At 43.3% G+C, this 25,333-nt stretch overlaps 1 protein-coding gene across 1 annotated transcript in view; it reads left to right on the top strand.

Annotated features, from left to right (window-relative positions):
* YEATS2 (YEATS domain containing 2) overlaps window positions 1–18,526 on the top strand; it is a 113,254-nt gene extending 94,728 nt beyond the window's left edge. Inside the window, 9 exon segments of the mRNA XM_044001216.1 lie at window positions 2,185–2,283; window positions 3,734–3,845; window positions 7,041–7,114; window positions 9,186–9,265; window positions 9,620–9,821; window positions 12,678–12,904; window positions 13,888–13,962; window positions 15,718–15,791; window positions 16,452–18,526. Of these exon segments, the coding sequence (XP_043857151.1) occupies window positions 2,185–2,283; window positions 3,734–3,845; window positions 7,041–7,114; window positions 9,186–9,265; window positions 9,620–9,821; window positions 12,678–12,904; window positions 13,888–13,962; window positions 15,718–15,791; window positions 16,452–16,560 (1,052 nt within the window). The 3' untranslated portion in view covers window positions 16,561–18,526.
* The last annotated feature ends 6,807 nt before the right edge of the window (window positions 18,527–25,333 follow it).

Raw genomic sequence — 25,333 nt, 5'->3', positions numbered from 1 at the left:
TGCATATTGGCCATATTGGGGGGGGGGTGGCCAAGAAACAATTCTGGTGGGTTTTGTTTTCCATTTGGAAAAATTGTGGATCAGCTAAAAGTTGAGATAGAATGAGACTCATAAATGCTGACATTGTACTTCTTGCTGGTATTTCTGTCCCTAGGAGAAGAAAGAATCAGTAATGAACTCCCTGTTAGCAGCTCTGGCCTAAAAAAAAAAAAATTAGGGAGGAAGTTTACAAAGTTTAAAGTCTTGATTCAACAGGTTTTGGATTATCTGTGGATTCATTTATTTGGTCTTATCTCCAGCCCACATTACTACCGATAACAAACTTGTTACCACCACGTAAACTTGTTAAAATCTCAGTAAAGTGAAAGGACTTCATTGATTTCTTCATTGATTTTTTTTTTTAATCCTGAATTCATCCTGCTTTTTTTTTAGTGAGGCAATTGGGGTTAAGTGACTTGCCCAGGGTCACACAGCTAGTGTTAAGTGTTTGAGGCCGGATTTGAACTCAGGTACTCCTGACTCCAGGGCCGGTGCTCTATCCACTGCGCCATCTGGCTGCCCCAATTCATCCTGCTTTAAGATAAAAATCATTCTGAGTGACTTCATAGAATAGCAGTATGTTATGGCCTTCGCAGAAGTTCTCATAGTGTTGATTTCTGATGATCTTTCCCTGAACAAGAAATGAAAAACTCATCCATGGAATAAGAGGCTGGAGTTGATGCCCTCTGAGATCCTCTTTCTCTAGATCTCGGGGGTCTTTTGAATGCTGGAAGGCAAAGGGTTTGAGAAAAAGACTCACCCTTTGGAGCCCTTGGGCCTGGCTGATTGTACAGGGATAAGGTATGTTTGAGGTCCCTGATCCCAGTCACCATTCACAGTTAGCTCAGCTCCAAAGTGTACTCCACTGTTGAGCTGATTATCTACCCAGGATTGGGGTTGGTGGAGGGGAGGTGTGACGAGATACCAATTATTGGGTGCTAAACCATTTCTCGCTAAATTATTGGGGGCTAGACTGGATTTTTCTAAAATTGCTACTTATAAATAAATGACTATTGCACCCATTTAAGCAGTAAGCATTTATTTTATTTACTTGTTTATTTGTTTTTTTTAAGTGAGGCAATTGGGGTTAAGTGACTTGCCCAGGGTCACACAGCTAGTAAGTATCAAGTGTCTGAGGCTGGATTTGAACTCAGGTTCTCCTGAATCCAGGGCCAGTGCTTTATCTACTGTGCCATCTAGCTGCCCTAGCATTTTTTTTTTTAGTGAGGCAATTGGGGTTAAGTGACTTGCCCAGGGTCACACAACTAGTAAGTGTTAAGTGTCTGAGGCCGGATTTGAACTTAGGTACTCCTGACTCCAGGGCCGGTGCTCTATCCACTGTGCCACCTAGCTGCCCCTCTAACATTTAATATACTTTAATAATAAATGCTAGAAGAGTATTAGTAAAGAATTGACCGTGTGGCATTTAACACAAGCAGAAAACACCCCCCCCAGCCACATTTTGTCTCTACACTACCTATTCTGTCCTAAGAGGAGAGCACTCACCAACCAGACAGCTTTCCCAGACTAGAGTGTGAGCCAAGAATGGCCTTATGGTCTGAGTCTTTTTCCTCTTCCGATAGAAGTGGCTCTTACACACTGATCAAAGCTAATTGGCTAGTATCATTCAGTTCCATTGGTTAACATGACCTGACGGTAGTCCATATTAAAATGAGCTGTACTGTGATGACATCAGGGTCTTAATGGGAGACCCACCTTTAGGGGCAAAAGCTCATTCAGATAGGTGTGGTTTAATCTCTTTAGTTCACTGAGCTAGTCAAAGGGTCTTATCAGTGTTGTACCTTTGGGCTGGCTTTGAAAGAGATTTGCTAAAGTTCCTGAACTAAACTTTCTGAAGTGGGGGTGAAGAGAAAGGATCCCCCCCTCCCCCAAAACCCATTATTAATAATTATTTTCTCACAGACCGTTGTCTCAGGAGGACATTTACCCTTGGACCAACGGCCAGTATAGACGCGGAGGGTGGCAGGGCAGACAATGAGGACCTAGCTCTGTCTGTGTGTTAAAGCTAGGAATCTGGAGTCCTGATATTGGAGGGGTTTTTTAATGTAAAACATTTGTGTTCACAGTGCCTTTTTTTTTTTTTTTGCTGAATATTGCAATTTATTATTTTCTTTCACCTTTCAGTAGTTCAGTCATTGTCTGCCAACAAGACACCTGCCATGCCCTCTGTGGTTGCCCCCAGTTTGACTGCTGTCACCTCTACTTCAGCCACTGTTACTAAAGGTAAAGTGTTTATTTTCCTTATTAAAAAGAAGAGCAGAAAGATGAATTACTGCATGATACTTCCACATGACAAGATGTAATAGACACTCATAATTCAAGGCATGGTGATGTGGAGAGAAGTATGAGACTTCTCTTTCAAGGAGAGATTGGCCACTTGTGCGCATTGAAGGATGGATAGAATGCGGGAAAGGTTGGAGCAACTCCTTCCAAGGAAGGCCATGTGACCGTGCTGCCCTCTGCTTTCTGCTGGGAGCCCCAGAATCAGTCCTCAGAGGGATGTGGGGGGCTGTGGTGAGAGGAGCTAATTGAATTCAGGACATGTCCATAGCTCCTCATTTACTGGTTTTCTGCCCTTTTCCTTTCTTGTGGGTAGTGTGGAGCTACTGAGTTTCCTAAGCTGGGGGACGTCATGGTGAAATTGGTGCTATAAAAAGGTTATATAAGCAAAACGGGCAGAGGAGATGACCTGAGGGGGGGGTCTAGAAACAAGGCAGTCCAGGAATGTACAGTAAGACTGCTCTGCATTTTCTCAGCTTGATGAGGGTTGGTGGAGGTCGATGGTAACACCGGGAAAGAGAGACTGCTGCTCTCCAATAGCAGGGAGCATTGAACCCTCGGATCCTTACCTTGGAAATGCCCAAATACTTGGGTTTTATTTCTTGTTCTGATCATTACATACAAAAGACCAAGAAATTTGGAGTGTGTGTTGTGGGAGGTAGGAGCTTGGGACAGGACAGTGGTTGAAGAGTAAGAGAATTGAATCTTCTCAAGTTTTCGTAGTGATTGGATTGTCACCTTAGTTTCTTACCAGAGGTCATTGTGGGGATGGCTTGTTTACAATTCTCCTGGTTATCTTCCTGCCTTAGCTCTTTGCACCCTTGCCCCCATGACGGTTTTGTTGTTGTTGTTGTTTTAAATCATAAAAGTATTTTATAATTTTCTAGTTATATGGAGAGATAGTTTTCAACATTTATTTTTATAAGATTTCTAGTTCCAAATTTTTCTCCCCCCTCCCCAAGACAGCAGGCAATCTGATATAGGTTATATATGTACAATCACATTAAACATATTTCTGCATTAGTCATGTTGTGAAAAAAGAATCAGAACAAAAGGGAAAGACCTCAAAAAAGAAAAACAAAAAAAGTAGAAATAGTATCGTTCAATCTGCATCTAGATTCCACAGTTCTTTTTTCTGGATTTGGAGAGCATTTTCCATCATGAGTCCTTTGGAACTATCTTGGACCATTGTATTGCTGAGAAGAGTCAGGTCTATCACCCCCATGACATTTTGCCTTATAGTTCTTTGCTTGACAGCTGATGTTGTTGTGGGGGTGGGGGCAGCTTTCTCCCTGACGTCCCCACAAGTGAAATGGCTTTTGTGTTTTGCTTGGATAGTCTAAATGTGGTCTTGAGGCACTTCTCCCTGACTGGTGTTTGTCTCCCTTTGCAGTGAAGATGGAGCCAGAAACACCAGGATCAAATGGCCTCCCTTTGGTCTCCCAGGAAGTGCAGACAGAAGTGAAGACGGAAGAAAGTACTGAACTGGGGAACTATGCGATCAAGTAACGTTTTCTCTTCCTTCTAAGAGAGCTCGGGTCTGTGGAAGGCCCTGCTTTTTGTGTGTGGCAGTGACATCTTTGTGAAAGCTTTCGCAAGGCCCAGCAGCCTCAGGGCTCAGACATGCTTGCTCGGCACCCCTCCTGCAAGGGCTATTGTCTCCATTTTACAGATGAGGAAACTGCCTCCTGGTCCTGCCTTAGCCAGGACTTAAACCCCCAGGGCTCCTGACTCTCGGGCTCTGCCCCTTCTGCTCATTCATTCTTCCTTTGGTTAAGATTCATTCCTGTGAACCTGCTAAATGACTGGGGTTTGTAGATTGGTTTCATTTTTTGACAGTAATATAATGCAAGGCACCTTTTTGGGACACAGTTGAGCCCATCCTTACATCTGAGGCCTCTCTTCAAGAGATGAGTGCAGTTTTCCAGCTAAAGAAGGAATCGCTCCCAAACAGTATTAATCACTTGATGCACATTGGTGACGCTAAGTCAGATGGCTCTGTGTGGAAGCCACATCAAACAGACAACTTGAGTGCCTCCTAGAATTTTTCTCTGTTGTCCAGAAGGTCATTTGTAATGGTCTTAATGAGCACCAAAGAAAAAACAGACATGGAAAGCTTCAAGCTTGGACCCAGAGACCAAACTTAAACCAGCGAATGCAGGCAGTTTGTAGAAATAGCTTGGTTCTCTTTAGGCAAGGCACAATGAGCAAAAATGTCTCCTGGAGAAAGCTGTGGTCAGGTATGTTAAGAGGCTGGTTGGCATCCAGAAAGCAGAGCTCTGTTGGGAGGACATTTAGAACAATTAACAGCCATGGAGAGTCTGCAACAGTCAAATTGACAATAGATTGAGAAAAACCTGCACAATGCTAATGAAAAACAAGATTGGTGACCCTAAGACAGCCCAAACTTACTGATTAAAGTAGATGGTGCAGTATATGACTTTAGGCTGCAAAAATTGGCCACCTCCTGAATACTTAGCCATGATCAGGTGACCAGAACTCGATCCCTCATAAACTAACCAGTGACAGATCTCCAAACTGCAAGTAGAGACCCCAAACTCTACTTGAAAATTCAACCCATAAACCATACAGTCTTTATCACAGACAAAACAGTTGCCCATAATTATACATACCTAACGTGGTTAAAGAACCATTTAATAAAAATGAAGGTTTTTTTGTGATATATTTTATTTTTGTTCTTTATGTAATGTTGTATTGTTGTATCTTATTTTTTATCTCGTCTGTTTTTCCCTGTATTCCTTGCCCTCCCCCTCCCAGGAAGCCATCCCATATTTCCAAAAAAAACAAAAAACCAACAACTTTTAAGAGAAAGAATTTTTGAAAAGAAAGAAAAAGAGGAAGAGAAAAAATTGAGTAAAATCAATACATGGAAAAAGTCCTATTCTAAGCAGTCTTCCTTAGCAGCAGGCCCCTCCACCTTTGCAGAGGAGACAAATACGAAGTTCTTGAGGGCAGAGACTGTTGCCTTTGTCTTCTTAGCTCTTGAGGTACACAATAGGTGCTTAATGAATGCTCATTCTCTGGAGTTCACTTGGGGGCCAGTCCTATTCTCTCATCTTTCTGCAGGCTTCACTTTCAGTGGTTTGGTAGTAGCGGTTCCCTCCATTTACATTGTGAAAAACAGCCTTTTAAATACGCTTTACCATGCCAGGTACTCCTCATCTCCAAACCGTGTTTGCCAAGAAAAGTTGCCTTCCAAGTATAAAGACTTAGGGGAAGATTCAAAACTACGTGGGAATAGGATGAGGCTTGTGCCAGTCATCTTTGCCATCCTGTCTTATTTCTGGCATGACTCCAAAGAGGCTTTCAGGGAGCCTACAAAAGATGAGTTTACATCTAAAAATGTTTTCCATTATATATACCCTGTGCATTGGTCTGAAGAACATGAAATATCAAATAGTGCTAGCAGGATGGCAGCCTGTCCCAGGATCATTCTTATTGGAATGAGATGATGAGGGTGAAGGCTACCATTATTCCCATAGCTCTAAAAGATTTACAAAACATTTTTATAGGGGGCAGCTAGGTGGCATGGTGGATAAAGCACCAGCCCTGGATTCAAGAGGACTTGAGTTCAAATCCAGCCTCAGATACTTGACACTTACTAGCTGTGTGACCCTGGGCAAGTCACTTAGCCCTCATTGCCCTGCCCAAAAAAAATGTATACAAAACATTTTTATACATTATCTCATTAACACTGATTTCTTTTCAAGGATGGCCTGTAATCCGTGTTTCCACCCAAGTGCTTCATAAACTACTAGGACTTAATCCTACCATTTGTGTGTTACCTCCTTAAATCCAAGTGAGCTGTTGAACGTCTCTGAGCCCCAGATTCCTCCTCTGTAAAATGGGTGCAGGGAGAGTCGGACCAGAGGGTCTGAAGTGTCCTTCAGCTCCAGAGCCTCTGTACGTTTCCTAGAGTGGAGCTGCTCACCCATTCCCATAGTCGGCTCTGTCTGGACAGCTCCAGAAAGAGAAGCCTGGCGGCACCGAGATACATCATGTGTCTGTATCTGTGTCCTCTAATGCCTCTGCCTCTTGGGTGTCACACTCTGTTCAATAGTTATCCTTTCCAGATGTGAAACAACCACCTACACATTTCTTCCCCCCACTCCCCACCCCTTTGTGTTTTGACGTGTTAGAAGAGTAAAAATAAAAAGGCAGATAAACTATGCATTGACTATGAATTGAGAGAAGCAGAACCTTACTTGTTGTATCCATCCACTTCCCTGTGCGTGGTGAGAATTCAGTGGCATCAAGAATCAAGGGCTTCCTACAGGAATGGGAGGCATTGGTGTGCAAAGCCATCCAGCTTGGGATAATGTGGATTCATTCTTCCCAGGCTGGTACACCACTGAACCCCTCATTTCTGACCGTGTAGAACTTCTCTGTTGTAATATCAGTTATTCTACACTAACTGTTGCTTGGCCAAACAATGGAAAATCAAGAGAGGGTGAAATTGTGAGGATACTCAAATAATTGCTATTTCCAGGGGTCTCAATGCTTGGCAAAGTACAGGAACCCCAAGAATATTCACTACCCTTTTGGAAAAGGATCTGACGAGGGGGATGTTTCCCCCTTGTTTCTATAATTTACCGGGGGGGGGGGGGGGGGAGATTCTTATGTCTAATGAGGCATAAAGCTATTATGTGGGATTTATTGCTTTTTTTTATCCCTTGTAGCATAGAACATTTAGAAAATACCCAACAGCTTCTAACAGCAATAGTCAAGAAGATCCCATTAATCACTAAAAAGGGTAAGTAAATGAAACTGAAAAGATGGCATTTTTTCTCTCCTTTGGACTCTGTACTAAGCACAGTAGAATTTAAATGAACAGTGCTGGCTTTTTAGTTGTTTTATTTTTTAATTTAGGCAGATAAAAGTTGTGTTAAAAGGATTGGTTTCTTGGGCAGCTAGCTGGTCTTTTATTATTTCCTTTGTCGTTGATCTAGCCCTTTTTTGTGGCTGTCTAGTTTTGAAGTTTATCAACATTATTGTTTTCTCCCAAGCATCTAATTGTTGACCTAGAGGTTGTTAGGAGAAAAACAGAAGCAAAAGAAGGGATTCTGTGCTCGTCATTTGGAAGAATCTGAAGTGTTTGATGTTGGTGTTGGTTTTGTTGGTTATGTATTGGGTTTGCAAAGTGCAGCTGCATCTCCTAGCAGAATGCTCTCTTTGTGATCCCTGGTGTTAGGTCCAAAGCATGCAAACCCTTAAGCAGTCATTCAGGGTGTCTGGCCTAGATGACGAAGCAGGCAACCCGGAGGGTCACCCACATTCAACCTCGGTGATCTGCTAGGTCTAAACCATTCCTTCAGGCAGCAGTCAGGAAGCTCTTGTGTCCCATATGCTGTGCTTGGTTCTGGAAGGGTGCAGAGATCCATAGGACATGTTAGGGCCTATCCGAGGTGGCAAAGCATGCACATGGGGAGATATAGTGCCATTTAGAGTATGGCAAATACACAATAGTGTGACTGAGCACCCTGATGTCAGAAGAAGGAGATGTCGCTTTCATCTGGCAACATTAGGAAAGGTTTTCCATGAGAGGTGACCGTGGAAATGGGTGCAGAAGGTGAGGTGATGGGGAAGTACGTCAGAGATGATTAAAGACAAGAATGGGGGGGGGGGTGTATGTTTGGGAACAGTCCAGTTTGATGACAGGGTAGGAATGTGACGGGCATTCAGGCTGGATTGTGGAAGGCCTTGGAAGCTGCTTATGGTGTTTGAGCTTCACTCAGAAGATCATCGCATAAGAGTGATGATCAGAGCAATGTGTGATGTAGAGGAATCTGAGGTGTAGAGCATCATGGACAGAGCTGGAGCGGGCAGAGGAGTAAGGCTGGGAGGCCCTCCCATAGCTTTCCTAAAAGTGTGTGGTGCTCTTGGTCTCGTCAGAAGCACACACAGAATCAATCCGCCGTCCTGTTCAGAGATCAGCTCCTGTCCTCTTTTTTTCTCCCATCCAGAAGGACTCTTATTGGAGTAAAACCTTAAGCCTGAATTCTTGGCACTGACATTTTCCCTTATCACTCAAATTCAGATTCTTTATCTTTGCTTGTCACAAATATCTTTATTTGAAAAGATTTCCTTCCTCAGCTAAACAAAAGTGAGTTCTACAGAGGGGCTGCCTCATCCCAGCGGCCACGTACTGCCCATGCTGAGCTGCTCATTGTGGCATTGAGTAAAGTGGTTCCAAGGGACTCGGGAGCTGGCTCCAGCAACTCACATTTGGTAGATCTTTTTTTTAATTTTTAAAATTTTTTTGTTATTGGGAATGTAAAAAAAAAACCAAAACCCACCAACACACATGGACATTTCCATGGATGACAAATGAAAAGAAGAATGTTCGAGAACAGTGACCCACTTGACTTCAGCTTATTTTTTAAAAACATCATGAATTCTCCGTGTTGGTTTCAAAGCTGTCTTGCTTTTCTGCATCTCCCTTTGAACACTTCTGTTCTCTTCTCTGCATTTTTTCTTGACTCTCTGGGCACTCTATCATTTTTTTCCCCAACTTTGAATTCTGAACTTAAACATCAGCAAGAACACTTCTGTCTTCAAGAACATATTACACATGAAATTATACTTCTCAATTCTGTACAGCCTTCCTCTTCTTTTTTCTTTAATATTTTTATACAGCATATGTACTTACTAACAATTTGAGATAACAAATGGTATCCACTTTAAATTCTTTGCACTTAGCACATTTTTTTCATAATGTGCTTTTTTTTCCACGCACCTTCATTCCCAGTGACAGTAATATCAATAACTTGCCTTGAGTCTTAACCAAAACTTAATTCCGACTTTGCTGGCGGTATGCTTTCTAGGTGAAGATGCCAATTGTTTCTGTGCAAGTTCTGTGGAGCAGTATTATAGTTGGAACATTGGGAAACGGAGGGCAGCCGAGGTAATCCTGTCTTTATCTATCACCAGGGTGTAACTAAAAACTGTTTGGAGAGGAAAGGTAGCAACTCCTTCCAACTCTGGCTGCCAACCTGCTGGCCTAACCCTTGCCTCTTTGGAGCTAAGGACGAGGTTCTTTACACAGTTCTTTGGGTAGAGTGCCTGATGAAATGATATTTTTCCCTTATACAAAAAATCGCATTTGGAAAGGCCTCTTAGATGTTCAGTCTCTAACGTGGCATTGAGGTAACTAATTTCCCCATCCCAAAATGGCAGAAACGTAGTTGCCATTTTAGAATTTTCATGTCTTCTGATGTTGGTAAATTAGAGAATATAAATTCCATCTTTTTTCCCCTAGTGGCAACGAGCAATGACAATGAGAAAAGTCTTACAAGAAATACTGGAGAAGAATCCCAGGTTTCACAATGTGACACCCCTCAAAACCAAGCACATTGTCCATTGGTGTCGTTGCCACGGTTATACTCCACCAGACCCAGAGAGCTTGAGAAATGATGGTGATTCCATCGAGGACGTACTGACGCAGATAGACAGTGAGCCAGGTAAGACGCTAGTGAAGGGAGGCTACATCGCTTCCATCTTGGAAGGAGAGAGGGATTCCTTTTCCGTCTTCTGGCCACAGGCCCAACAAGAGCTCCTGCCTCCCTCCTGAGGCAGCCACTTGCATTTCCGGAAGCCTTAATTGTTTAGAGGTCTTCCCTGATAACAAAGTGACGTTGTTCCCTCTGCCTCTTCCACCCATGTTTCTGGGCTCTGCCCTTTGGAACCGAAGCAGAGGGGTGCTAATTCTTCTCCTACGTGATGGCCTTTGGGATACTTAAAGAGTTACAAGATTCTCCCTAAGTCTTCTCTTCTCCAAGCTGGGCATCCCTTCACCTGGTCTTCAAGACATGTTCTCTAGTTCTCTTTCCATCCTTACTGCTTTCTTCTTGACGTTCTGCAGCTTGTCTTTCCCCAAAGGTGGTCCCACAAGTGAACATAATATTCTCTTTGTGACTTGACCAAGGCCGAGGACAGCTACAGCAACTTCTTCCTTCCTTTGGGACACTCCTTTTGTGACTCTCCATAGTCAAGATGAGCATTTACTTTTTTAACTTGGATGTCACACTTTTGACTTAACTTGAACTTGCAGTCTCTAAAACCTTGAGATATTTCTCACAGAAACTGTTTTTTTAAACCCAATTATAGGATTTTATACTTTGTCCTGATTAAATTTTGTCTGATTTGATTTCATCAGATCCATCGTTCTAATACCTGGTTTTGATTCAGCTTCTTTTGTCCAGAGTTTTGGGACTTCCCAGAAGCATCTGGTCCTCTGCCCATTTTGATAAGCAATAATATCTGTGCTTTCATTTAGGTCACTGATGAAAATGTTGAAGAGTACAGGGCCAAGCACAGGCCCCAGGGGCATTCTGCTTAAAGACCTTGACCTGGGTTGACATCCATCCATTCATGAGTACCTGTGTAAGCCAGTCATCCAGCTAGTTCCAATTCCAGCTGGCCATACTAGCATCTGACCCTTATCTCCATCTCCTCCACAGGGATAGTGTAGAAAGACTTTGTCATACACTTTGCTTTAAACTAAGTGTACTTTGTCTGTACCTTTTCTCTAGTCCGCAGGAAATGGTGATGGTATGGCATGGCCTGTCCTGTGTACAGCAGTGTACCTTGTACATCTTCTGTGCCATAATACATAGTCTTTGTGAATGAATTGCTGTGGCCAAGAAGGTTGGGATAAGGGGAGATCTCTTCTGCCCTCACGAGGCTTAGCAGACTTCCCTCATATATTATTTCTCCCCCTGGAACTGTGCAAACGTGGATTGTTTTTCCTGTCCTATCATCTTCTCCATGGCCTCACTCCCATCCCTTTGTGATTCTGATTATCCAATCTGTGTTCAACTAAGAACTTCTATAAGGTAGATCGATAGAGAGTAGAGGAAGCCCCTGGTGTGTGCCAGGCACTGTGCTCATGAAGCCCTGGGGGACAGGCCCCAACCCTCAAAGAGTTTACATTATCATGAGGGAGGACAGCATAGAAAAGGGAGTGGGAAGGACACTCGCTGAGACAGAGCTGGAGATGTCTGGGCGGGGTGGTGGCATCCGGGGACCCCTTGGCAGAGCTGACTGCAGACAGAATGCCTAGAGGTGGTGTGGTGAGGAGGTAGCCTCTCTGCCCGCAGTTCGCATTGCTTCCTAGTCATTTTCCATTCAGATGCAGCATCGTCACTCATTTTCATACTCGGCTCCCAAACTAACTCTTTCCTGACTCCTTTCCTTCCAAGTCATCTTTGACACTTCCAAGTGTCCTCCACCTTCCTGTCCAGTCACCAGTTCCTAACAGAGAAAGTGTCTTTCCCATGTCCCCCATCCTTTGTTCTCATTGCCATAGCCATCAAGAACCCTGGATTCCTGGGTCCAAGTCCATGATTTGTCTCTCGTCCCCATTTGGTTTGTCTTGCGTGTCACCAGCAGGCAATTTTGCTGACGTGTCTCAGGCTTCGGCGTTTGACCGTGGACTGCAGAATTCAGTCTGGACTGGCATTCAGAGCTCACCACCCCATCTGTCCTCTGCTTGGCTTCCTGCTTGGAGCTCTCCCTTCCCCACAGAAATGCTCCCAAACATGCTACGTTCTTTCCCTTGTTTGTGTCTTTTTCATACTGTTTCTTCTCTCCAAAGCCTTCTTGTATCACTAGAGCCCATAAAACCTCTTTCCTCCCTTCACATTCTGTGCCATTTACTGTCTCCCCATGCATCATTGTTGCCGCTTCGTCCCTGTCACACACTACATTGTTTTACCTTTTTTCACGTGTGTCAGTCTTCCCAATCAGATTATAAGCTTCTTAAAGTTATGGGCCATGTCCTGTTCTCCTTGACAGCCTCCACGGGGTGTAGCACAGAGTAAAGACTAAATGTGTTTGACTGCTTTTTGCTTGGTACTACAGCAGATGCTCTCTGAGCTGGCCCTCAGTAGACCTGATCTTAATTTTCTTCTGTATAATGAGAGGGTTGGGCTACATGGTCTCCGTGTATTTTTCCAGCTCCATGACTGACGTTAAGGCTTTCTGTAAGTCAGCGTAGGAAAACTAATGGCATTTGAATTGGGGGGCTCCATCATTGGGTGCCCACTTCTGAAGTGTATATAATCCATCTGAGCAAAGGCTGTGGCCCTGCGGTTGGTAAAGGAGATGAGGTCCTCTTCTGCCTTTTGCATTCATAGCATTAATGGAAAGCTAAAAGGGTCCAGAGAGATCTTCTAGCATAGCCCTCATAGTCCATGCTTCCTGAATTCCCTTGGCTCTTGTCCCTAATTTCTTAGCTCTTAGAGGATTAGGGATGAATGTATCAAAGAAACTTTGATGTTGTTGCTCCCTTCTAAGACTCCTGACTTCTCATTTAGAGTGTCCATCATCCTTCACCACCGCTGATGATCTCTGCCGAAAACTGGAAGACCTGCAGCAGTTTCAGAAAAGAGAGCCAGAGAACGATGAGGAAGTGGACATTCTCAGTGTCAGTGAGCCCCTAAAAATAAACATCAAGAAAGAAAAGGAAGAGAAGCAAGCAGGAGTGAAGTTCTATTTGGAAACAATGCCCGCATCCGAGTTTGTCAGTGACACGGCACAAAAGGTAGAAGAACAAATGAGGAGAGCGCCTTCCCTCCCAGGCATAGACAAGACACTTCCTGTTATGTCAGTCGAAGGGCACTTGGGGGAGATCAGTTATTTACAGACTGCACATGTCACCTTCTTTACTTACCAGTGGTGAAAAGCAGCCACTGACCATCTCCTCCCTATGCTGACAGGGGCCCTCCCACCATCGAGGGAGCAACATAATGAGATAAAGTAGAGGGCTCAGAATTGGCTCCCTTGCTCTTGGCCACTGAGTTTAGTTCCCGGGCTTTCAAAGGGTCAGAGGCCACTATCTAACTTAAGGTGCATTCCTTCCATGAAGGCTATAAGAGTGGGGCCTTTGAAAGTTAGAGAGAGGGGCAGCTGGGTGGCCCAGTGGATAGAGCACCAGCCCTGGATTCAGGAGGACCTGAGTTCAAAACTGGCCTCAGACACTTGACACTTAGTAGCTTTGTGACCCTGGGCAAGTCACTTAACCCCAATTGCCTCACCAAAAAAAAAAAAAGAGCAGTTAGGAAGCACTTTGTGTGCCAGTCTCTGTGCTGAGTGAATGCTCAGGATGCAAACACAAGCAGCACTGTTCAGCCTTCAAGTTGTTCACATTCCAAATGAGGGCCCATGCCCAGCCCAAAGTTGGGAGCTGGCAGCTAGGAAGTAACAGGAAGGCTTGATTCTGAGCAATAGGCAAAGGCTCCCCTCTCTGCGGCCACCATGAATCCCACTGAGGTGTCCCAGGTTTCAGGTGGGAATGGGAGCAGAAGGTTTGATGCCCAGGAACCAAAACTATGAAAAGACAAACTGTAACTTGTCCTAGATTAAACTGAAACCTATGGGAAAATCCAAATGTTTTTGGTATTAATTTTCCCATGGGTTTTAATCGAAGGATTTATTTAAAGGAATCCCTCCAACTGCTGTATTTCATTAGGAATGAACATTGTTTATATGGAATGAATGAGGTGTCTTCCTTCTCTCTCTTGTCAGATCGGAATCACCCTCCAGCCTGTGGAACTTCACAAGAACACATATGCATCTGTTGTGGAAGATATGATTCTAAAGGTGGGCGGCTGAATGGTCTGGAAAGAAGTTTTGTGGGCTCAGTGCTATAAGGAAATGATGAAGCTCACTGAGCGGCAGGACAGGGTGGTCTCTGCCCTCTTGTTTCGTATCTCTCAGTCTTTCTCATTTAGTTTCTTCCAGATGTGCATGACAGGGAGGGTAGAATCTATGGGAGGGATTCCCATCCCGTTAAAGGTATAGCATTGGGGCAGCTAGGTGGCGCAGTGGATAAAGCACTGGCCCTGGATTCAGGAGAACCTGAGTTCAAATCCAGCCTCAGACACTTAACACTTATTAGCTGTGTGACCCTGGGCAAGTCACTTAACCCCAATTGCCTCACTAAAAAAAAAAAAAGCAGGTGTAATAGAAACAATATTTAATGAGCCTAAGGCAGGAGCAGTTAAGGCAGAAGGCTTAGGACAGAGTTTCCGCACAACATAGTTGGAGGTAGTCATTACCAGGTGTCACAGCATGAATAAAATGACAAGAACCCAGGACAAGGAGAGACAAGACATACTGGCTCCCGCAGCTGACCTGAACCCAGATCAAGAATACCTTTCCTTAGGTATCCTTCAACCATGGATAGCCCCATCCCTCCCAGGGTGGCTGTGAGGATCAAGTGAAGTAACAGTTGTGAAGTGTTTATATAAATGTCAGTCATCGTTGTTGCTGTTACTCAAACATGGAGGAGAAGGCCACTGTCCAGAACCCTGGGCCTGGCCTCAGATTCCCAGCAAAGCTGTCCAAGCTGTGAATCCACTGCCTACGTAGAGTGTGCCCCTTCCGCACTTCATTTCCCTCTCCTGGAAAGCCCCTCTCCCTCGTGGACTCAGATTTTGTGACAGGAGGAATATTGCCCACCTGACTGTGAGCAGCCTTGCCCATCCCCCTCCCCCTCCCTTTTTTCCTTCTCCATGGACAGTTCTTCTGTCATGAGTCTTCCCAGAGTTTCTCAATGGGTTTTCCCATTAAAGACCACCCACTTCTTCCAGTTCTTCAGGACAACAAAACTCAGCTGCTGGGAGGCTGGGCTCTCCCAGAAAGGTTAAAGGGTCCCCGTCCTTTTCCAGAAGCTCCTCATTATTTCCATTGACTAGTCTTTCCACACCCTGACCTAACCATCGGACTCCTCTAATGGCAGGGTCTGGGCAGGGCCTTTGACCTCTTCTTACATACCACCCCACTTGCTTGGTTGAGTGTCCCGGATACCTTCATGCTTAGGAGATGGTACAGTCTTGGGTTTGATCGCCTCTTACCCTGGCCTTTTCCTCTCTTAGATGAGAAAATGTTTCACTCATTTAATAGGATTCTACCCCATATTTTAGGTTCTTTGCTTGATTTCTCTATCTCAGATGCTGTCCCTTTGGGTCTGGGGATCTGTTAAATTCTTGGTTTCCATTTTGCCGATTAGTGGCTTCCACATACATACATACATATGTATTACATATGTGCGCATTTATACATGAAATGTGTGTAGGTACTTGTATGTGTGTACATACACATATGTGTGCGTACACATGTTATAGCCATACATTTTTTTTCCAAGAAAAATACGTTTGCCGAAAAATCATCGTGCTTCATCATTTTCAAGAATCATGAAATGATTGCATTGTTTTGCTCCCAAACTCAGACCTTTGGTAGCTTTATGGTCTTCAGGCTCAGTTCCAAAGGTTCTGGAGGAGGGGTTGCAGCCCGGGGCCCTGTATCTCCACAGGTGGCGCTCAGGATGTCAAATAACAGAGTTTTCCATTACAGGCGACCGAGCAACTAGTGAGTGACATCCTGAGACAGGCTTTGGCCATTGGGTACCAGACAGCATCTCACAGCAGGTGAGACCTTTGTCATCTGTCAGGGATATCAGACATGAAAGTGAAAGCAAATGAATCGGACATTAGGATGTCATAATCTGGAGTTCATTGCGATAAAAAAATCCCTACAGGCTGCCATGAAAGGGTTTCTGTTCTCACCAGCCCCTCAAGGTCACAGGGGCGTGCACAGCCCTCGTCTGTCAGCAATGTGTGGTTGGAGAAATGGCCATTTGGGGTCCGGTCCCCAAACCCTCCTAGTTCTCGTTCAGAAGAAACAAAAGAGTACTTCGTCCCCCTTAGCGAGGGGGAAATTGCCCCCGGTCACCCGAGGATTAATAGATGAGGCTCAGCAGCCTTAAAGGAGAAGCAGGGTGTGAACAGGCCAAAGTCGCCTGCTCACCGCCGGGAAGCTTTGAGAGCTCCTTCCTCCTCCAGTGACTGTAGAACACATCTGCAGAGTGAAGGTGATAGGGAATCCTGGGAGCTCCCAGTCGGGTTCCCCAAATCCTGCTGGGACTTTTCCTGCAGGTATCTGAGGAACGTTAGCTCCTATGTCATTGTAACCCTTTTGTGTGCAGGACATGGGCTGATGACGTCCTTCCATTGGGAAATTTGTTGATTCCATTTTTAGTTAGTTGGGTTAATTATTCCTCACGACATCTTTTTATTCATTTGGTACAGGACTCCGAGAGAAATCACAGTGATGAATATTCACCAAGCCATCTGCAATATCCCCTTTCTTGATTTTCTCACTAACAAACATATGGGAATATTAAGCAAGGAACAATAAACTGAAGATGCCCCCAGAAACCTAGGATGATGTGAAGACTCAGCCAAAGTGTGTGAACTGACCTCAGTGCCCGGGTCCATGCTCCTCACCAGTCATTAAGTGAAATAGGGAGTGGATCAACAAACTCTTTCCACTTGAACTTAATTGGTCCATGTGAAGATTCAAGAGTAAGGGAGACCCGGAGCTGGGATGGCTGGAAGGGTACCTGGTTCTCTTAGTCCGGCCTTGATGTATTTCCACCACACGTCCATGGGAGTCTCTAAGGTCTGTGCAGGGTTCCTGGGAAGACCATACACTGGGTCTGGTTCACACTCAGCACTGCCAGTGGTGTCTGGGGTTTGGCAGCTTCCCCCTGTTGTCTTGGAAGAATAACTGTCCCAGAAGTGACAGATGGGAAGCTATAGTGGAGGTGACAGCGGCACTGTTGACCCGCCTTGTTGTGGAGAGGCAGCTGCTATGCCAGGACCTCCCCAAGTGGTTGTTTGGACTTTGAGCTGAATATTATGAATGGCTGCAGCAGGCAGATCTGTGGGAAATAATGGACACCCTGGGGAAAAACTCAATGACTCCCCAAGGTGCAGGCTAGCTGCTTATGGAGTGAAGAATATTGCCCAAGCTATTCTCTCTAAGAAGACTCCAGGGCGTGTATTAAGTTTGATCGTGAGTGGTAAGAAGTTCGAACCTTCCAATCTTGCACTTAATCGGTTGGGAATTAACAGTGGCCAGACATCTTGGGCTGCGGAAAAGCCAGAAGCACCTTTGGATCACCATGTGTAGGATGAGTAGCTGGCTCTTCTGTGTGTGCAGCTTGCTCCCTTGCATGCAGCCATGGGCTCTCTCCTTTGCCACGCACACTTCATTTACAAGCATCTGGCTATCTCCGGTGGGGTGTGTGCTGGCAGGCTTGCTTACCAGCTGTTTATTTTTATGGAAACCCCCCCCAACTGAGGGCCAAATGGGAAGGATTCCTGCATAGGATGGTATAGACTGAAATAGACATCACGGTTCCCCTCCATCCCTGAGTGTCATTGATGAGATGAGCTCTCAGGCCTCTAGCTTAGCACCCCACGGCTCATCAGATCTGTCGGGGAGCTCACATCCCAGAAAAAAGAAACGGTGCAAAGACAGACCTGCATGTGTTTGTCCAGTGGAGAAAGACAGAGTCCTTCAGCTGTGAGCAGAGGCATCAAAACACACAGATGAGCAGGAGCAAAGCCCAAAGAGGACAAGCACACAAGGAAGAGCTTTTATTTAGCAGCAGCCCTGGCCTGATGCCCAGGGCACGTGGAAGACATCAGATTCACTTGGTCTCATCCCACAGTCCATCTGGGATGCCGAGCAGAGAGGCATCCAACAACCAGCAACAGGAACTGGTCAACCTAGACCCTGGAGAAAAACTCAGCCCGTGGCACCTTAGGTAGTCAGGAGGATGGGGTTATTCAGACAACCCTGTCCAAGTTTTCATGAAGTCAGGCTAAGTGTTCCGAGTCAAGAGAAGATGAGGTGTGTCCCAGGAGAATTAAGCGAGGGGTCCACTTGATCATAATGTGTATCCAGCAGTCTGAGAGAGGAGAAGGCTGTCGGTACAGTGCATGTCATGCTCGGAACACAAAATGCAAATCATTTCACTTTCAAAGACTTGGAATATTTTAACAGTTAAATAAATCCCCCAAAGCATTTGAGAATAGCAGGCATAGATTTGGATTCAAAAGGAAGTTTTCTCTGAAATCTTTAAATCTAAGATCTGGGGGAAAAAGAGGCAGTTGGTCCATGGCTGACCCAAAGGAAAGAAAGTTCTTTCACTGTGAGTGGGAGAATATAATAAACAACTTTTAGGCAAAGGAAATATTAAATGATTAAAAGCTGCCCTTATATGTGTTAAGAATCTTCCCATGTATTTGTATGATAACGTGTAACATAACCATGTAATATACATGGCTACAATAAATTTTCTTTTAGTAGCTGTGATGGGCTTGTTTGCCTCTGAAGTACAGTCCTTCCGGCATTTGTTTTGTTTTGGTTTGGTTTTGCTTTAGGCATTTTTTAAAGAGACAGACGAGTCCAAATAGTTTTACTGTAGTGGTTTTTCCATTTCTCTCACAATAACTCGTTTTTAAAAAATTTAATTCAATTTAAGTTGGTAACAAGAAATAGTAAATCCAGTAACTGAAACACAGAAGTCTTCCTTTTGAGGCATTTTGCAGGAGGCTTTGGGGGGGGGGACCACAAATATGCCTGAAGCAAGCTTTTGCAACCTTTTTTTTTTTTTGCCATAAATAATGACCCAGTTTAAAAAAAATCTGGCAAAACAAATTTGCCACAGGGAGAAGTCGTCTTTCTGTGTAAGTTTTCACTTTTGAGAAGTTTTCCTTCACCAGAAAACTAAACTGGTGAAAGTATTGTCCTTTAAAAAGAAATAATTTAAAAGTAAAAGGGTTCTCCCTCCACCCCCGCCCCTACAGATTTTACCTGTTTTCAGAATTCAGCAGAGGGATTGAAAGAGTAACTCCTTAGAGGCCTTCTTGGGTTCCAGAGGCTGGCCAGTCATGTTCTCTTCACAAGAAGGTCCTCATAGTAATCTTGGGAAGCCGCAACATGAAGTAAAATGCAGGGCTCGGGGAGAAGATACTTAGCAATGTTTGGGTATTATTTTTTTAAGGTATGATTGATGTGTGTAAGCCAATCCGTAACACCAATTTGCATGGTACCATTTAATTCTCCTATAGAAGCTAAAGGTGTGCCAACTGCACAGATATGTAGGTTCCATATTTTTCAGGACAGTACTGCCTTTAAGCAGAGAGTATGTTTTCAGAAAAACTTCACAAAACAGATCTCCTCTATCACTTGTGTCCTGATCTTTGGTTTAAAAAATATCATTACAACTGAGAGGTTTGTGCTATGAATTTGACCCAAGGGAATTGTTAGGAACTAGAATTGCTGTGATTACTACTCAATATATTGAGAGAGATTTGTGAATGTATTTTATCTTCCCTGTTGGACTGTAAGTTCCTTGGGGCAAGGCCATGTCTTGGACATCTTTGTAGCTCCCAGAGGGCCTAGGATAGTACTAGGGAACCAAGCCAGTAACAAGTGTTTATTATACACCTGTGTTAGAGGCACTGAAGGTCTAGAAACAAAGAATGAAATAATCCCTTCTTGGAGTGAACTTGGATTTGAATGTGTGAGATAATACATATATGCAGTCTGTCTATCTACATATGACAAATATAAAACTAATAAATTCACATATTTATATACATAGTTAAATACAAGGTAGTGGTGTGGAGTGGGGGGAACACTAAGATCATCAATCTAGAGCTAAATCTGTTCAGCCCACATTAAAGGCCTACTCCGTGCCATGTATCATGTTAGGGTCTGGAATTGCAAAGACAAAAATGAAGCAGCCGCTTTCCTTGGTGATCAGAGTGTTGGGATAGCAGAGGAGTAGTGGATAGAAGTTGCAAGCAAGTGAATTTTGACTTTATAAAAGAAGAAATTTCCTAATAATTAGAGCTATCTCAAAAGGCAGTCCCCATTTTCTCTCCCCAGGAGCTTGGCAGGTCCCCCATCACTTGAAGTCATCAAGCAAACATTGGCAGATCTCTTGTTTTTTAGATACATTACAGAGGGATCCTTTATATGTTTGGATTGGACTTGGTGATGATAGAGGCCCCTTCTAAGTCTGAAATCCTGTGACATAACAGGTGCATAAATTCATTCAAGATCATTTGAATAGGAATAAAGTAGGCAAGTTTGGAGGAGGGTCAAACTTGAGTAGAAGTTAATGAGTTCTGGTTTTGAACTTGTTTTAGATGCCAGTAGGAGATTAATGTGGAGATGCCAGCAGGCAATTGCCAGCGTGGGATCAGAGCTCAAGAGAAATGAAAGTTAATATATAGGTTTGGGAGTCATCTGTATAGCAAAGATAACTAAATAAAGTAAGTAGATAGTATTGGCAGAGAGTTTTGGTAGACTTCCTCAGTTGGAGGCAAGAGACGGATTATGACCTAGCAAAGGAAGCTGACAGGTAAGAGAAGAAGCCCAATAGTCTTGCGGAAGCTTAGGGACAAGAGCTTGTCTGGCTGGGAAGAGCTATGAAGAAGCCAAAGAAGATGGGCACTGAAAAAGAGCCATTAGATTTATCAATTAAAAGATCATTGGTGGGGGCAGCTAGGTGGCACAGTGGATAAAGCACCAGCCCTGGATTCAGGAGGACCTGAGTTCAAATCTGGCCTCAGACACTTGACACTTACTAGCTGTGTGACCCTGGGCAAGTCACTTAACCCCCATTGCCCCACAAAAAAAAAAAAAAAGGCAGAAAGAATTTATGGCCTGCACAGCAAAAATAATGGGCAAAATAGGAAAACATATTCACAATGGCAAGTCTCACCGAGGATCAAAATAACAATAGACTAGGAATGTAAAAAAGTGAACAACGATCTAGAAGAGAAGTAAAAACAATAATATAGAAAGAGGATATGTTCACTGTGCAACCAAAATATACTGATCATGAAGAGGAAGCATAGAGTCAACCTAAAGTCTCCCAGAAGAATAAGACAGGACAAAAAAAAAATCTCAACACCATAATGCAGGAAATAATAGAAGACAACTCCCCAAAACTGAACAGAAGAAAAACATATACCAACTGAAAGAATTTAAAGATTACCTCCAGTAAAATTAACAAAAAAAGAAAAACCCAAGCCTACAAACTCAAAGTGGTCAAATTTAGAGATTCATTTCAGAAATGACATGTTCTGTAAGTGATCAGGAGAAAGACCCTTAAATAGAAAGGAAAAAAAAGTCAAGAAAAGAAAAGAAATACAAAATTATTCTATACTGCACCCATCAGAAAACATAGGAGTAAGTTGATGTGTTCTGAAAAGCAGTGCAGCTCAGGGTGACTTAACCCTGCAAATTTGAGCTCAACCATGAATGAAAAAAATATAGATGTTCAGTAATAAATATTTGAAACATTTTTAGAAAGAAAACCAGGCCTGAAGAAATTACTTCTTGAATACCTCAAACTACGCAAGAGAAGTGGATAAAAGCAGCAGCCAATGATAGCAGTAGCAATAGGGTGACAGCAGAGACCAGTGAGAGACTTCTTTCTTAGTATACCCAAGAAAACATGGGTGAAGACATCCGGTGGAAGTAACAGTGAAAAAGGAAGCCTGGGGTGTTATAGAAAGAACAAGTTGATACCTTCCTTACAGGCCAATCAATTTTGTTTTGTTTTTTAGGAATACATTGCAACATGGGGGTGTACATGAAACGGGAGGGGAGTGGCAGGGGAAGAGGAATATGTGGTGTTCCTACTTCAAGTCAAGGACTAGCAATAAGGGGAAAGTGACCCTTGTGGTCTCAATAAGAGAAGAGTCTTTGGGGAAGGGGGTATTGAAACCTCCATTGCCCCTCCAAAAAAAAAAAAAAGGGAACAAAGGAAGGAGACCATGCTTTGATAGTAGGAGGGGAAATCCTTTGATGAATGATCTGTGGTTGAAGAGAGATGACCTGTGAAGAGAGGGTTCTTACACTGGGAGTGGTCAAGGGTATTTGGTGCTTGAAAAGTCCAATGATCCTACTTCAGAAGGGGGTCAGGAATTGGAACTCTGGAGAGTAAGGAGGGCAGCTGGCATATGGGAAAGCATCAGGGCATGGATTGGATGAAGGGAGATAGATTTTGAAGCAAAATGAGGAAAAAAGACAACCAGGCATAGATCAATGGTTGGCTGCATACTTAAGGATATGTTGGGGGGTGGGGGAGGGCACTGTGGACAGACTTTACCATAGAGCAGTGTCCTCTTTGACTCTTACAATAATCAGCATTGTTCTAGGAGTGAGGCAAAATGTCAAAGGGGGAATACATGGGACAAACTACAAGGCAGTGGTAGAAACTACATACAGAGAAGATCCTAGAATGAATACCTTGAAAGTTTTGATTGTATGAGGAATAGAGAGAATAGGTAATTATAGGGTCATAAATCAGAGAATATGACAGAGAGAATAGATAATGAAGAGGATTTTTTTTTAAAGGATGCCAAAAAATGGAATTTGAAATACAGTCAAGGCTATTTGAAGAAAAGGAGAGAAAAGGGAAATCTACTTGACTAAGAAGACTGGGAAACTAGGTGTTGCGATGAATAGAGTGCTGGGCCTGGAATCCGGAAGAGTTATCTTCTTAAGTTAAAATCTCACATCAGACACTTAATGAGCTGGATGATGCTGAACAAGCCACTTCACCCTGTTTGCCCATCTGTAAAAGGAGATGAAGAAGGAAATGGCAAACTACTTCAATATCTTTGTCAAGAAATCCCCAAATGGAATCATGAGGAGTCAGACACAACTGAAAAATGACTAAACAACAACAAACTGAGGAAGAAAAGGGGTAAAGATTATATAGCCAGATAAATGCAAGAGAGAAGGAACTAATCAATAAAACTCAAATGGGAAAGGGGTAACAAATGAAAGAAGGGGATCACAGATGAAGGGAGTCTTGCCAGTGGGAATAGGTCCACTGTAAAAAAAAAAAAGATTAAGCTAACAAACTTCTCAAAAGAACTGCCAAATATTCACAGCCACATGAAAATCACTAATAAATGATAAATGCACATAAAAACAACCCTGAGGTTTCACCTCACACCCTACAAATTGGCAAAAAATGGCAACACTGGAAAGATTGTGGAATGATAGGCACACTAATACACTGTTAGTGGAGCTATGAAATGGTTCAACCATTTTGGAAAGAGATTTGGAATGATGTGAATAAATGGCTCAGATGTCCATACTCTTTGAACCAGAGACTCCATTACTGGGATTATACCCCAAGGAAGCCATTGATAAGAAAAAAGGCCTCCATATACACAAAAACAGTTATAGCAGCACTTTTTGTTATAGCAAAGAATGGGAAATAGAGTAGATTGTCAATTAGGAAATGGTTAAATTGTGGTACATGAATGTAATGGAATATTACTGTGCTATAAGAAATGGTGTGTGTAATGAATACAGAAAAACATGAAAAGCAGAAACATTTTTGTCTGCCATCCTTCAAATTTGATTAATAGGGTTTTAAGCTGGAAAAGGTGAGAGAGGGAGAAACCTGGTGTCTCATTTGACTGATTTTTGTGTAAAGAAATTAGCTGATACCCATACAAACAAGACTCAACAGCAGAGAAAACCTGTCATTCACAGAAGACATCCACAAAGAGTATCCCTGGTCTCTGATGCTGGTACACAAATGCACTAAATATAGGTAAAAAGTAAACTAGAGGCCCTAAACGTAAGGAGGCAAACTCAACTTCATTAGTGTCAATGAAACAGTGGAATGAGACTGAAATATAATTATGGAATATGTCTTCCTTTGAAAGGAAAATAAAAAGGGTAGTGAAATAACTTTATTTCCAGGAATTAGTGAATCCAGGAACTGACACTGGGAAGCATAGTGCAATGCATTTGAGTAGTGACTACTGGATGAATGCTTTGCAAACAAAGTGTTAGATGAATGTAAATAGTTATCAAACCACCTACATAGAAAAAGATAGCAAGTGAATATTTGGATAAAGAAACCACACACCTTGCAAGGAAGGATGAAATAGTGGTGGGGGACTTCAATGATATAGACATTTGTGGGAGCTTTCTCTCTGCCAAAAGGGAGCAGCCATGAATATGAATATCTAATATATATATATATATATATATTTTTTTTTTTTTTTGTGAGGCAATTGGGGTTAAGTGACTTGCCCAGGGTCACATAGCTTTAGTAAGTGTTAAGTGTCTGAGGCCAGATTTTAACTCAGATCCTCCTGAATCCAGGGCCAGTGCTCTATCCACTGCGCCACCTAGCTGCCCCAATGAATTCTTTACTAGCCTTAATAATAACTTCATTATTTAGTGGGTGGAGAGAACCTCAGAGAGAATTTTTTTTTTTGGTGGGGCAATGAGAGTTAAGTGACTTGCCCAAGGTCACACAGCTAGTAAGTGTCAAGTGTCTGAGGCCGGATTTGAACTCAGGTCCTCTTGAATCCAGGGCCAGTGCTTTATCCACTGTGCCACCACTAGCTGCCTCAAGAACTATTGTTCTTGACTCGAAGCTGCCTAAACAGGAGAAAAATGGGGGTAGAAGTGACCACTCCATTTTAGAATTAAGGATAGAAAGGAAAAGGAAAGCTGGTTCCAGTTTGATGTGGAGAGAGTGAATTTCAAAGGATTCAGTAAAAGGGTAGGCTGTGTGGTATATGGGGTCATTAGGCCTGGGTTTGAATACTTTGCTACTTATTACGATCTGATTTAGAGGCATATCAACCAAGTTACTTTGTATGGATGTAGAAAGAAGACAGAGAGGCAGCTGGGTGGTCATTGGGTTTAGAGTCAGGAAGACTCATCTTCCTGAGTTTCAGTCTGGCCTCAGAAAACTTCCTAGATGTGTGACACTGGACAAGTGACTTAACCCTGTTTGCCTCAGTTTCTTCATCTGTAAAATGAGCTGGAGAAGGAAATGACAAAGCATTCCAGAATCTTTACCAAGAAAACCCCAAATAGGGTCATAAAGAGTCAGACATGACTGAAAAACGACTGAACAACAAAATATTGTGTGGGTATATTCTCAAGTATATATGTGTATATGCATATATTGGGTGTTTGTTTTTGCAAAGCAATGAGGGTTAAGTGACTTGCCTAGGGTCACACAGCTAGTAAGTGTCAAGTGTCTGAGGCCAGATTTGAACTCAGGTCCTCCTGAATCCAGGGCCAGTGCTTTATCCGCTGCACCACCTAGCTG

Source organism: Dromiciops gliroides, chromosome 4 (assembly GCF_019393635.1).
Source record: "Dromiciops gliroides isolate mDroGli1 chromosome 4, mDroGli1.pri, whole genome shotgun sequence".
NCBI lineage: Eukaryota > Metazoa > Chordata > Mammalia > Microbiotheria > Microbiotheriidae > Dromiciops > Dromiciops gliroides.
This window is presented reverse-complemented; position numbering and strand designations above follow the sequence as displayed.